General features: G+C 42.4%; 1 protein-coding gene across 1 annotated transcript in view; it reads left to right on the top strand.

Moving 5' to 3' along the window:
* Positions 1–13,693, top strand: part of PIK3R5 (phosphoinositide-3-kinase regulatory subunit 5) — a 276,234-nt gene that overhangs the window by 143,264 nt on the left and 119,277 nt on the right. Inside the window, exons 7-9 of the mRNA XM_069200312.1 lie at positions 2,756–2,930; positions 5,605–5,758; positions 12,076–12,159. Coding sequence (XP_069056413.1) covers positions 2,756–2,930; positions 5,605–5,758; positions 12,076–12,159 — 413 coding nt within the window. The remainder of the gene's footprint in view (positions 1–2,755; positions 2,931–5,604; positions 5,759–12,075; positions 12,160–13,693) is intronic.

Below are 13,693 nucleotides of genomic sequence, written 5' to 3'. Positions count from 1 at the left end.
ACTAAACATCTGGGTGAATCCTGGGTGGTGTGCTTCACATGCACCCCACACAATTTTCTTACCTACAATGCCCTGCAAACCTCCAGCTTTGCTGGAAATCACACATTGTTCCCACATTTTTGTGATGGAACCATCCGGAATCTGCAGGAATCCACAAAATTCCTACCACCCAGCATTGTTGCATCTATATCGATAAAAATTCTGCCCCACTTGTCAGCCTGAAAATAATTTTTCCAAACCGCCCTTTTGGACCCTCTTTGGTTCCCCCTAATTTTGACATGTTTTTGGCTCTTCCCTGTCACAGGCACTTGGCCCACCCACATAAGTGAGGTATCATTTTCACCGTGAGACTGAGGAGAATGTTGGGTGGTAGGAAATTTGTGCTGGTGCAGTGATCCCACACAGAAATGTGGGAAAAATGTTGTTTTTTAGCTAAATTTGAGGTTTTATGGGGATTCTGGGTAAGAGAACACTGGGGGATCCACTCAAGTCACACCTTTCTGGACTCCCTTGGTTCTCTAGTTTTCAGAAATGTTTGGGTTTGACAGGTTTCCCTGTATTGCTGCTGAACCCAGGACCAAAAACTCAGGTGTCTCCCCCCCCAAAAAAACAGGTAGTTTTGTATTTGATAATTTTAATGTGTCCACATAGTGTTTTGGGGTATTTCCTTTCGCGGGCAGTAGGCCTACCCACACAGGTAAGGTACCATTTTTATCGGGAGACTTCTTGCCAAATTGTGAGGTTTGCAAATGATTCTGACAGAACATAGTGAGAGCCCCACATGTCACCCCATCTTGGATTTCTCTAGGTGTCTTGCTTAAAAAAATGCACAGGTTTGGGAGGTTTCCCTAGGTGCCGGCTGAGCTAGAGATCAAAATCCACAGCTAGGCACCTTCCAAAAAACACATCAGTTTTCAATGTAAAAATGTAATGTGTCCATGTTGCTTTTCCTGTCACGGGCATTAGGCCTACCCATGCAAGTGAGATACCATTTTTATCAGAAGACTTGGGGGAACACAGAATAGCAGAATAAGTGTTATTGCCCCTTGTCTTTCTCTAACTTTTTTCCTTCCAAATGTAAGACAGTGTTTAAAAAAGAGGTCTATTTGAGAAATGCCCTGTAATTCACATGCTAGTATGGGCACCCCGGAATTCAGACATGTGCAAACAGCCACTGCTTATGAACACCTTATCTTGTGCCCATTTTGGAAATACAAAGGTTTCCTTGATACATATTTTTCACTCTTTATATTTCACCAAATGAATTGCTGTATACCAGGTATACAAGGAAACCCCATTGCAAGGTGCAGCTCCTTTAGTGGCTCTGGGAACCTAGGGTTCTTGATGAACCTCCAAGCCCAATATATCCCAGCAAACAGAAGAGTCCAGCAGTTGTAACGGTATATTACTTTTGAAAATCTGGCATTGCAGGAAAAAGTTACATAGTACAATGTGGAGAAAAATTGATTTTTTTTTTACCTCAATTTCAATATGTTTTTTATATCAGCTGTTATGTTCTGTAGGAAAACCTTGTAGGATCTACACAAATTACCCCTTGGTGAATTCAGAATTGTGTCTACTTTTCAGAAAAGTTTAGCTTTCGGGGATCCAACATTGGTTTCACACCCATTTCTGTCACTAACTGGAAGGAGGCTAAAAGCACAAAAATAGTAAAAATGGGGTATGTCTCAGTAAAATGCCAAAATTGTGTTGAAAAATTTGGTTTTCTGATTCAAGTCTGCCTGTTCCTGAAAGCTGGGAAGATGGTGATTTTAGCACTGCAAACGCTTTGTTGCTGCCATTTGCAGTGAAAATAACACAAACCACCTTCTGCAGCGCTTTTTTCCCATTTTATTTTTTTAAAACAAAATTTTCGTTGTATTTTGTCTAATTTCTTGGTCTCCTCCAGGGGAATCCACAAACTCTGGGTACCTCTAGAAACCCTAGGATGTTGTAAAAAAAGGACACAAATTTGGCATGGGTAGCTTATGTGGACAAAAAGTTACGTGGGCCTAAGCACAAACTGCCCCAAGTAGCAAAAAAAAGGCCTGGCACCTGAGGGGCAAAAGGCCTGGCAGCGAAGGGGTTAAAACATTTTTCAGTTATTGCAACCAGACATATCACACAACAACGGACACACAGGTAAAACAAGCAACTGTAATTGGCTCTGCCAATGCTTATTAGAAGCACTAGATAATTGAGTACAAACAATGATTTTGTTGTGAATAATTTGAATTGAAAGTGTTTCAATCCGTGTGTCTCAATCATTCCTGTTCTTCCCTTCACATCACTTTCCTCTGTAGTCTCTTTGCTTTTTCCCACCTTTCCTTTAGTACATCAGTAGCATATAAGAGGCTGTTAAGTAACTCTGGAAAGGGTAAGAGGGCAACCGTGTAGTGTTGCCGAGGGTGTTAGGATGTGTCACTTCAACTACTCCTGAAATTTTGATGAATTGACGTCCATGTACATGGTGTAGGTTTTATTTATTTTCCTTCATTCATTCTCAAAGCAGCATTAGGTTGGTCCACTACTCTCATGTGATCAACTAGTCAATCAATTCAATTTCGAATTGTGACCAACATATTAATGCTGTAATTGTATGTCACAATCCAGTAGAAGTTGTTCACTGAAGTAAAATGAGTTCATGCCAATGAAAGTCAATAAACTAACCACATGATGTAGTTTTAAGTTCTTGCCTACTGACAACGTCCATCAGAAAGAAGGCCTTATGACATTAAGCCCTTTTCTTCTTCAGCACTGTCCTACTAGTGAATCCGACTGAGGTCCCTGGCGCATTTTCCACAGTAGCAGACAAGCTGAGCAGCACCCAGCTCCCCCAAGACATGAAGTATACCACCCTCATCATGCACATCTACCAGTCTAACTTTGGGACCTGCTATGATCTCGCAAGCCTCTGCCAAACTCTGAAGGTAGGTTGGGCCCACTCAGAGGTGGGAAAAACGTCCTCTATCAGTAACACCACACACTAACACAACTGGTCAGCCAGAAGGCAGACTGGCACCCTTTCTGGAGTGATGTATGCAAAAGTAAAGGAAATACCTGTGCCAGAATGTACCACTGTGAGAGCACCACCATTGTTTTACAGATGGTGTATTACTATATTATGTGTATCACCCAGATTAATACTTAATAATTTATAAATGATCGTTGAGAATGGGCATAATAGTGTTACTTGCAGAGGTAATTGCACTTTCACTCTTATGTTTATTTATTGAGGAGTTTTTTTAGCACACTTCTGCCCATATTTATACTTTTTTAGCGCCGCATTTGTGTCATTATTTTACGCAAAATCGACGCAAACTTACAAAATACAGTGTATTTTGTAAGTTTGCGTCGATTTTGCGTAAAAAAACGACACAAATGCGGCACTAAAAAAGTATAAATATGGGCCTTAGTATGTCTACTTGCTGACTTACTGCTTCCCAGACAATCACTATGATGTCAGAGGAAGGAAGGGGACATTTGGAACCTGCACTCTGCCTGGGCTGGAAGTAATTGTGTTTTTTGCATGTGGTGAGTAAAACCGTACCTGGTGAGCTGGAATGGACTTTATGTGATACCAATGTGATACCAATGAGTTAGTCACAGCCAACCTGCCATTGCCCTATGCAACTCCCAGAAAGAAAAGAACGAGCACTCAGGTGGTGTGGGAGGGTGTTCAGTAATGTGTCATGCCATATATGTATTTAGGGATTGTCAGTTTTAAAGAACTGGAGTTCTACCCTTATGAACTGATAGATTCAGTGGACCACGCGAGACATGGGCCCATATTTATACTTTTTTAGCACTGCATTTGTGTCATTTTTTGATGCAAAAATGGCACAAACCTTCAAAATACATTTCTATTCTGTAAGGTTGCGCCGCTTTTGCGTCAAAAAGCGGCACAAATGCAGCACTAAAAAAGTAAAAATACGGACCATGGTGTCTTCGATAGAGGTACGAGAGCTTGTTAGTACATGCCACACTCAGACACATGTATTTCAGAATGTTGCACCTACAGCACACCCCTGATAAGGCCTTGGAACATTCCCCTGTTTATAGTGTGACCATGGCTTTAAAACTGTGCTAAGGCTTACTGATGTCTGGTAACTGAAATGCTTGGATCATGCCAAAGCAACTTCAATTGACCTGTAACCACAAAGAGGATGATGTGCTGTAACCATGGAAATCCCCTGGTCGTTTGGGGCAACCACTTTGCTGTGTACAGAGGAAGACCTTTGCTGATACTTATCCATCAAGAAAAGCTGTGCTGCAGCGGGAGAAGTCTCCTGGAGATATAGGGCAAACATTCAGCTGTGTACAGACTAATGGTCGGGTGTTCAGCTAATTTTTGTGGAGCGGTCTTACTTCAACATACTAGTACTATGAGGTGGCTGATCTATGTAGTGCACATTGACATGCACTTTGTCAGTTGTTACTGAGAAGACTATATTGGAGCATAATGGAGGTCCTCAGTTTTAGTGATCTTTGTTGGAACTGGACCAACACTAGCTCTCGCATTTAGCATTGGACAATACACCACTGCCATTCCTGTCACAGGATGAGCTTGTAGTTTACGTAGAAGCCATTGGTGGTCATGAGAATGAAACAAGCTGAAACAAACTTTCCACCAGAGTTGCATTGATTCTGAGGGACAAGGTATTTCCTGGAACCTACCACCTTCACCTGCAGATGAGGGAGGTGCTTGTAACATGTTAGAAGTTATGGCAAGACTAGCATATCCGTTTGCACAAAAAAGGAACATGGTCTTCGAGAGAAACAAACTTAAAAAATGGTTCAAGCTAATAGCACCAGATTAAGCTAATTTGCCCTAAACTGATTTTAGCTCTTTCGTGAACCAGGTTTTGTGTGATCAGATCATGGAACAAACAAGCTCTAAGAAAATATTACTTGTCAGCAACACTGGTTTTGAATAAACATTGAACCTTACTAACACAACAGAACAACCAGTAGTGTAGGCTAAAATCTTTGCTGAAGAGAAGAAAGATGCTGCAGTGAATGGCACCAGAAACAGGAGGCAGTGCAGGACAGTGGCAGGTGGCAAAGATGTGGCATGTTCATCGAGTGACGGATGAAGTGCTGGGTGACATGGCAAGAGGAGAAGAAAACGAATCATGAAATACTGTAGATGTGGAAGCTAGAATCATTTGTACTGTTGTTAGGGTTTATCCAGTGGTTGTAAGGAGTTTGTTAAGTTGACTCATTTTTCCAGAATGTGAAGAGAAAAGATGAGAAAGAAGTTGCAAGTAGAGTGAATTGATATGGACATCTGTGAGGGGATGCAAAGTGCGCTTTCTTGCTCTAATGTGTTGCTCTGGCCTTCCCTGTTTTGTTCCCTTGCTCCTAGTGTGCTTCTAAGAGCTATCTTTCTAACTTGGGTTAGCTATTTCTTTTTGATCTTCCTCTTTTTCCCCATTTTTGACCAAAGGTTTATTTTGTTGTTTTTGTTTTAATATTATGGAAAAGGAGAAGTGTGTTGCACCCTCAATTCTGCACAGATTTGAAAATAATTGCTGGGCCCATTCTTCTCTTCGTTCCGGTGCACTTACATTTTGGTATCTCATGTGCTGTTCTGCCATTTAGTCCAAGACTCTTGAAGAACTGGCGAAAATCTTCTCTGAGGCCACAGAGGCGCTGGAGATGGCAGCTATCACCAACTACCCGGCCAGGGCTACCGAGTGGCTAAAGACCAAGCTTCAGGACATTGGACAAAAAGCTGGCTTTCTGAACCAGACAGGTATTGAGCGATGAGTGAGCGAGGAAGGGATTGAGTGGAAGGGGCTTTGGTGAATGGAGGATACTCTGCCTTAATCTTTTTAGAGCGAAGAGTGGGAGTAGTTGATAGCAGGCTTGCTAGCCAGGGACATTTTAAGGATTTTGGGGGGCCTTGGCCAACATTCAAATTCAGCTCTTTCATGAATGCCAGGCCACTGACACTACACAGGCCCAGTCATCCAAATTATAAATGTATTTACATCTAATATTCAGTGATAGTGCCATGTTTTTAATGTTGTAACACAGCAGCTCACTTCACTAACATTGCTGCAAATAATCTCTGTGACCCATTAGGGCAGAGGAGCATCACCCCCCGCCAGCAGGGCAACTGCAAAACCTTACAAAGAAAAGAATAATAAATTATGTTTATTATCCTTTTCTTTGAAAGGGGCAGGGCCATGGGGGTGACATGCACATAGGGGGATTGCACAGCACTCTCCCTCTTTGCGCATGTATGTTTCACTGGCCGTTTCGGGCCAGCCAAACACATGCTCCAGCCCAGCAACACAGCCCAGTCTGCCTGGAGTGCCCCAGCTGGGCATTCACAACCAATCCTGACGCTGCTCAGAGCAGTGTCAGGATTGGCCGCAGGGCAGACTGGAAGCCTGTGCCTGCGTGCAGGAGAGGAGCGGCGGAGGAGGTACGTTTTTTTTTTTCTTAATTTAATTTTTATTTCTCCCCCCCTCGGCGCACCACCCCATCCCTTCTGCACCCCGTGAACCACCACTGGTGACCCTCTCTCATTTCTCATATGTGAGGTCCTCTGTTTTGAGCTAAAAGAAACTTTTTAATGTATGTTGCATGAAACATAATCACAACATTTATCTGCAAAATGTCTGTAATAGACTTTCGCACAGCACCCTCCTCCAAAATAAATTGACGGAAAACGGCATTTAAAACAATCTGTTTAAGAATTATTCAAGATCATCAGGGCAAAGCTTCAATCTCTGCAGAACAGAGCTGGCTCTATCAGAGGGTCCTCTCAAAGGGTGGGGCCCTGGGCCAGAGCCCACTTTGCCCATGCCTTAAAACGTCTTTGTTGCCAGCACACACAATGCAACCATGTATCCCACAACATATGATATCTTCACACAGTCTCCCACTGAAGAGCCAATATCACACAGTAATAGGAAAGATGAGCAGAATGGGTTTCCAGGTCTTGTGTGGAGATTACTTCCTACGGAGGGTTTGCAACCCAGCCGGGCATGGGTGGTAGCTTTTGTTATTGGGGTGGGTGGGAGTGTCTGCTTAAGCAGGGTTAGTCGCTAAGCCCTGCCACTCTTCTTTACCCTGCTCATCCAAGCCCACTACATGACTGGAGAAGCAGTGATGGGTTCAAAGCCCCACTGTCTCTTCTGACTCTGTCCCCGCATGGCCCCTCTTTCTCCTCGCTTACTGTGAAAATATTTTAATAATTGACAAGTCGTTGATAGGTCTTTGACAAACTACCCTTCATTGTACTACCCATTTTGACAAATCATCAATGGTTGAAGAGCTAAGTCATCTGCTTCCTACAAATCCTATAATCGTGATTTGGAATTTAAAGAACCTCTTATTTTTTATATAGACCACAAAACTCAATGCACATGTTTCTGTCAGCCAATCTAGATTAAGGCAGGCAAACGTATAACAGCTATTTTAGTACATAAGCTCACCTCAGGTGCTGTATAATTCTGCAAACAGAATTAATCTGGGAAGAACATTCTGTTACATATACTTGTGTCCTAAGGTAACTATAACTCACCCCTTTGCCATGCACAGCTAATTACTGTTACATATACTTATGCCCTAAGGTAACTATAGCTCACGCCTTCGCCATGCACAGCTAATTACTCCACATATATCACTGATGAGATCTTGTATGGTATCTTTGATATTATCACTGCAACATTTGCAATAAAATTACTGATAAGAAAACTGTGCATGGCAAGGGCACGAGTTATAGTTACCTTAGGGCGCGAGTTATAGTAACTTGAAAAAACTCTAACTATAACTGCTGAATTTCTATGGTTTTGTAAGAGTAAAGTCAGAACCTAACTATAACGTCCCTGTAACCTTTGTTTTTTTCAGTGAGTATATATATAAAACCTAGTGGCTGTGGCCACTAGGTACTTATTTTCAAGACCATGTTTCTATAGAGAAAGCGTTTATTGACTTGCCTATATTTTTGACACCATTTGACGAATATTCACAACATTTTCCAAAGAAAGTGCCCTGGTGATTCTTCTTGCACTTGGAAAGTTTCAGAGGGGTCCGTCAATCCAGGGAAGAGAAAAATGTGGTAAAAAAAAGTTGTGTTCCCATGTTAATTCTCATAGGACCTTTAGACACGACTGCAGCCCGAACCACTGGACGAAATTACACCAAATTTGGCATAAAGCTAGCTTTTGGTACGCAGATTAGGTTTTCGCTTATTTGGTTTAATTCTGTTCAGTAGTTTTTGAGGTATTAAAGAGAAAACAAATTTATATATCTAGGGCCACGGATCCTTCACAATGTATTCATGAATAATGACGAGCTTGTGGAGTGAAATGCACAGCTCTTCAACCAGGACGTGTTGGCTGCTATCCTGGGCTGAAGAAGAGGGGCAACGGTAGTGAAACACTGACCACTTAGCTCTGGTGCTGGGGTACCAGAGGGACCCCACCAGGGAAAAAATAGCATTAAAAAGAAAATAACAATTGCCAAACATTTATGAAATTTACGAATTTGCAGCAAAATCAGTTTTTAAATGTGGACATCCACGCTTTTTTCTTTAAAATCCCCAGGGTGGGCCAGGTCCCGGGGACAAAGTAAAAACTAAGGAGGGGGTGCATGGGCCACCCCTCCTGGGCTTTTCAGTGACTTGGCGACCAACACCTCCCCAGGGTTCATTTTTCATTTAATGCAGGGGGGCATGCGGCCCCCCCCACAGCACTGGGGTCTGCCACCACACTGGGGAAAACATGAAAAAAAGAAAGGGGGGCCGTTTCAGAACCCCACATCTCTGGGGACCGCCACCTCCCCTTTTCTAAATTCACAGTTGGAGGGGGAGCCACATGGTCCCACCTTGAGAAGCCAGTGAAGGCCCTGGGGACCATCATCCCCCAGGACCAGCTCCTATTATGTCCCAGGGTGCCCACCTCAGGACATAGCTGTTTATAGGTTACAGGGATGTTATAACTAAGTTCAGATTTTTCACATACAAAACCACAGAAATTCAGCAGTTATAGTTATCTTAAGTAACTATAACTTGTGCCCTAGAGAAACTATTTCTCACGCCCCCACCATACACAAGTTTCTCATCAATTAATTCACCGCAAATGTTGCAGTGATATTATCAATGATGTTGTAGAAGATATCATGAGTTATGTAATATGTGGGGTAATAAGCAGTGCATGGTGAGGGTGGAGTTATAGTTACCTTAGGGTACGATTGATGGTTATTTGGGATAACTAAAGCTAGAACTGAATTTTTATGGTTTTGTGTGTGTATAATCTGGACCTAATTATAACATCCCTGTAAACTTTATTTCAGTGAATTTCTAAGGTTTGTTAAATGTATGTTATTTTCTAACAAAACCTTAGTTTTTTCAGTGAATTTTTATATTTTTAATGCTTTAATGTGTGAGTGGTTGTGTGGGTGTTCAAGTGGTTGTGTGAGTGGGTGTGTGAATGGGTGTCTGAGTGGCTGTGTGGGTCTATGAGTGGTTTTGTGGGTTTGTGAGTGAATGTGGGTGGTTGTGTTGGTGTGTACTTGGTTGTGTGAGTGGGTGTATGAGTGCTGTGTGGGTCTATGAGTGGGTGTGTGAATGATTTTGTGGGTCAGTAAGTGGGTGTATGAGTGGCTGTATGGGTTGTGTGAGTGGTTGTGTGGGTGTCTATGTGGATGTGTGAGTGTGTGAGTAGGTCTGTGAGTGGGTGTATGCGTTGCTTTTTTAAATTGGGGTCTAGATCTGCAGATTCTCCCAAATCCACCTGAATCCATGAGGCCCTATGAAGATCCAGGAGGATCCATGCGGATTCCCTGATCCTCCCGCACTTAAAAAAAACATTTTGGGACAATTTCTTGCCCATGAGGGGTCCCTCACAAACCCCTCCATCATTTCCACGGGATCAGGGTACCTCTACCCTCGCCCCTTGTATCCCTTTTAAATTTGAGTTTCCCCACTGGGAACCAAGTCCTGATAAACACAATGGTGGCTACCACTTTCCTCTCAAGTTGTGTCCAGCCAATCATGGCATTGCTATTGGCGCGAGGATCTGCGGTGGATCTGCATCTGTAGATATACATAAGTCATTTTGTCTTGAATAACTCCAAAACTACTGAACAGATTTATACTAAATTACAATAAGAGATCTTTCTGGACTAAAATCTAGCTTTCTGCCAAACTTGGTGTAATTCCGTTCAGCGGTTTGGTCTGTAATTGTGTATTAAATCCCGAAGAAAAAGTGCATGGGGAAGAGCATTTTGGGGTGCCCCTTTTTTGTCAGCTCCTTCTTGATGGATCACCCTGAAACTTTCCAGACATCAGCTGAGGTGACTGGTACACTAGTTTTTTTTTTTTAGTTTTTTTATCATGAAGATTTGCTAAAAGGTGCCAAAGTTAGTAGCAAACCAAAAAATTATTTTCCTATATAAACTATGTCCTAACTATGACCCTGGAACTACCTACTAGTGACCACCAGTAGGTAGTGTGTGTGTGTGTGTGTGTGTGTGTGTGTGTGTGTGTGTATATATATATATATATATATATATATATATATATATATATCACTGAAAAAAAAGGGACGTTATAATTAGGTTCTGAATCTACTCGTACAAAACCATAGAAATTCTGAAGTTATAGTTAAGAGTTCTTTCAAGTAACTATAACTAGCGCCCTGCGTTAACTATAACTCGCACCCTTTCCTTGCACAATTTTCTTATCAATAATGTCATTGGAAACGTTGCAGTGGTATCAAAGATGCCATAAAAGATCTCACAAATAACATAATATGTTGGGTAATTAGCTGTGCATGGCGGAGGCACAATTTATAGGTACCTTAGGGTGTACGTTATAGTTACTCAAAAGAACTCTAAGTATAACTGCTGAATTTCTGTGGTTTTGAACAAGTAAATTCAGAACCTAACTATAAGGTCCCTGTAACCTTTGTTTTTTGCAGTGAATTTCTGTGTTTTTTTAACGTAAATTAATCTTAATTACTATACGTTATTTTGCAGCCAGGCCTTGCAGCCAAGCCCTTATAACCACCAAACACCGCACCATGCATAGCCTTTGGCCGTACACAGCCAGGTTGGCCATTGGGGTTGTCTCTGTCAGTGGATGTGTGAGTGGGTGTGTGAGTGTCTGAGTGGGTCTGAAAGTGGGTGAGTGAGCCTGAGTGGGTCTGAGTGGGTGCATGAGTGTCTGAATGGGTGTGTGAGTGGGTGCCTGAGCCTCTGAGTGCATGTATGAGTGAATGAATTAGTGTATGAATGAGTCTGTGGATTTTCTTTCAAATTTTTCCATAATTGCGAATATTTTGCAAATAATTTGCAGAATTCATGAAAATTGTGAATTTTCATGAATATCACACAAAACTATATTGAACCCATACCTTACCCCTAAAACATACCTATATCACAACCCTGGGGTCAGGGTACCTGAACCCTGAGCCCTTATGCCACTTTCAATTGGAATGTTCACTCCCGGGGGCCATGTCCCATGAAATAAAATGGCGGTCGCAACTTTCTATTCAGGTAGTGGTCAGCCAATTGCAGCGCTTCTTTCCACATGCATATTCCCGAAAATTCACGAAATGTGCAAATTATTTGTGAGCAGAGATATACAAATTTATTTGCCCTTAAATATCTCCTACACTACTGAACGGTTTCATACCAAATAACAAAAAGCAGAATCTGTGTACTGGCACCTAGCTATCTGCCAAATTTGGTGTAATTCTGTCCAGTGGTTCTCACTGTAGACGTGTAGACAGGTCCTATGGGAATTAACTTGGAAAACGCAATGTTTTTTGAGTTCCCTTTTCCTCGGCTCCCGCTTGACGGCTCGCCCTAAAACTTCACATGTGCAGCAAGAATCACCGAGCCACTTCTTTTTGGAAAATTTCGTGAACCGGTGCTAAAGATATAGTCAAGTCAAAAAATGCTTTTTCTATACAAACAGCATCCTAACTTTAACTTTCTACTGGCAACTGCCAGTTGATAATATATATAGGCCTGTGTCAAGTGTACCTCTATTTACATCCTAATAAATCATGCTTTAAAGCACCCTCCTTGACTTTTCATCTGTCTTTTCAGAGGATGCCAGCTCATGTCACTTGCAGACGATTCCGCTGCCCATAGGGAGGTGCCTCATGTATCGATGGGACGAGGATAACTTTGGTAAGTTAAGTGGACTTGCAAGGAATGCAAGGATCAAGGCCAGCCTCTGGGGAAGACATAACATATTTAGTAATCTCATGAGCCTACCAGCACGTTTTGTGTGCATTACACCGACAGGATTATTCCACTTTAACATTTGTCATTCATTGGCACATACCCATTGAAAAGAAATAGAACAAAAGTCGCTGAAGATCAGATGTGTTTTTTTTTGGTAAAAGAATGAATGAGCATACTCGGTGTAGCTCAACAGCAACCATACTGAGATACACTGGCACACTGGTGTCCACAGAAACAGGCGGTTGACCTGGATTAGACAATTACATCAGGAGACATGAAGAGATTTTGATGGCTTCCGAAAAGGTGAATTGTGGGAAGTAGTCCAAATGGAAGTGGGGCTGAGTTCCAAAGTTAAGGCACAAGAGACCTAAATGAATGACCCCCTCTAGCCTCCCCCCTCTAGCCTCCCCACGTTCCTGACTTGGGGAACCATGAGAAGGGCAGCTTTGCCAGAGTGAAGGGTGTGAAAGGGATGATAACTGGAGAGACAGTTCCTGATTAAGTGAGGGCTTGAACCAGAGAAGGATCTGTTACAGATGCATATCATTCTAAAGCTAGTCTCTTACAAATAGTAATCTAGTGGAAAGCAGGAAGGCGATGAGATATGCCCTTCAGGTGGGGGAGCCCTAGCACCAGATGGTCAGTCATACTTTGCAGACTCTGAAGCTGAAAGATGGCTGTCTTGGGTTCACTAAAGTAGACTGAATTTCATTAATCCAGTTGTGATGAAATTGAAGCCAGTGTGGCAATTGAGAGACAACTAGTGGAGGATCTTGCTCAGAGTATTGAGACGAAAGAAGCAGGTGCAGGATGGGACTGAAAGGACAAAAATAGTGCTAACGTTCCTGGCTTGAGAAACTGGAGGTGGTGAAGGGCCCATGCTGCATGTCCACCAAAAGTTCAGCCAGGATAGAGGGATGTTCAACATACGTTTGTTTAGATGCATGGATATTGGGCAGGGAAAGCTGAATTTGTTCAGGCCAGTGCTCAAGCTAGTGGTTAGTGTGCAATAAGAAAATTAGCAGTGTGTTTTCCATGTGGCAATGAAAGGCCTACCCGTAGTCCCTTATCAAGGACGCCAAAATGACTACATACAGATCGAAAACATGTGTCTAAAGGCTAAGCCTTTGGGTTAACTGTGAATAACTGGAAGGTATAAGCAATAATAGGTTGGAAGACTCACCTCTTCTGAAGAAAAGAGAAGCTCTAAAGAAGGGTCCTGACTCGTGCAATGGTGTCAAAAGATGGCGATGAGAGAAGGTATCAGATGCTGCTGAAATGTCAGGGAGGATTGAGATAGCATGCTCGCCGTGATCTAGGAAGTGGCACATCTCATCCAAGTCGGTGATAAGGGCATGCTCTGCATTGTGCCCAGAGTGGAAATCCTCAGGCAGGATCTAAAAGTGCTGCCTCTAAAAATGCAGAAAGTTGGAGGTTAAACTCAGCTTCAGTTATTTTTGTCCATCTCTTTCATGGT

Source organism: Pleurodeles waltl, chromosome 7 (assembly GCF_031143425.1).
Source record: "Pleurodeles waltl isolate 20211129_DDA chromosome 7, aPleWal1.hap1.20221129, whole genome shotgun sequence".
NCBI lineage: Eukaryota > Metazoa > Chordata > Amphibia > Caudata > Salamandridae > Pleurodeles > Pleurodeles waltl.
Note: the sequence above shows the minus strand (reverse complement) of the source record. Positions and strands in the feature narration are given on the sequence as shown.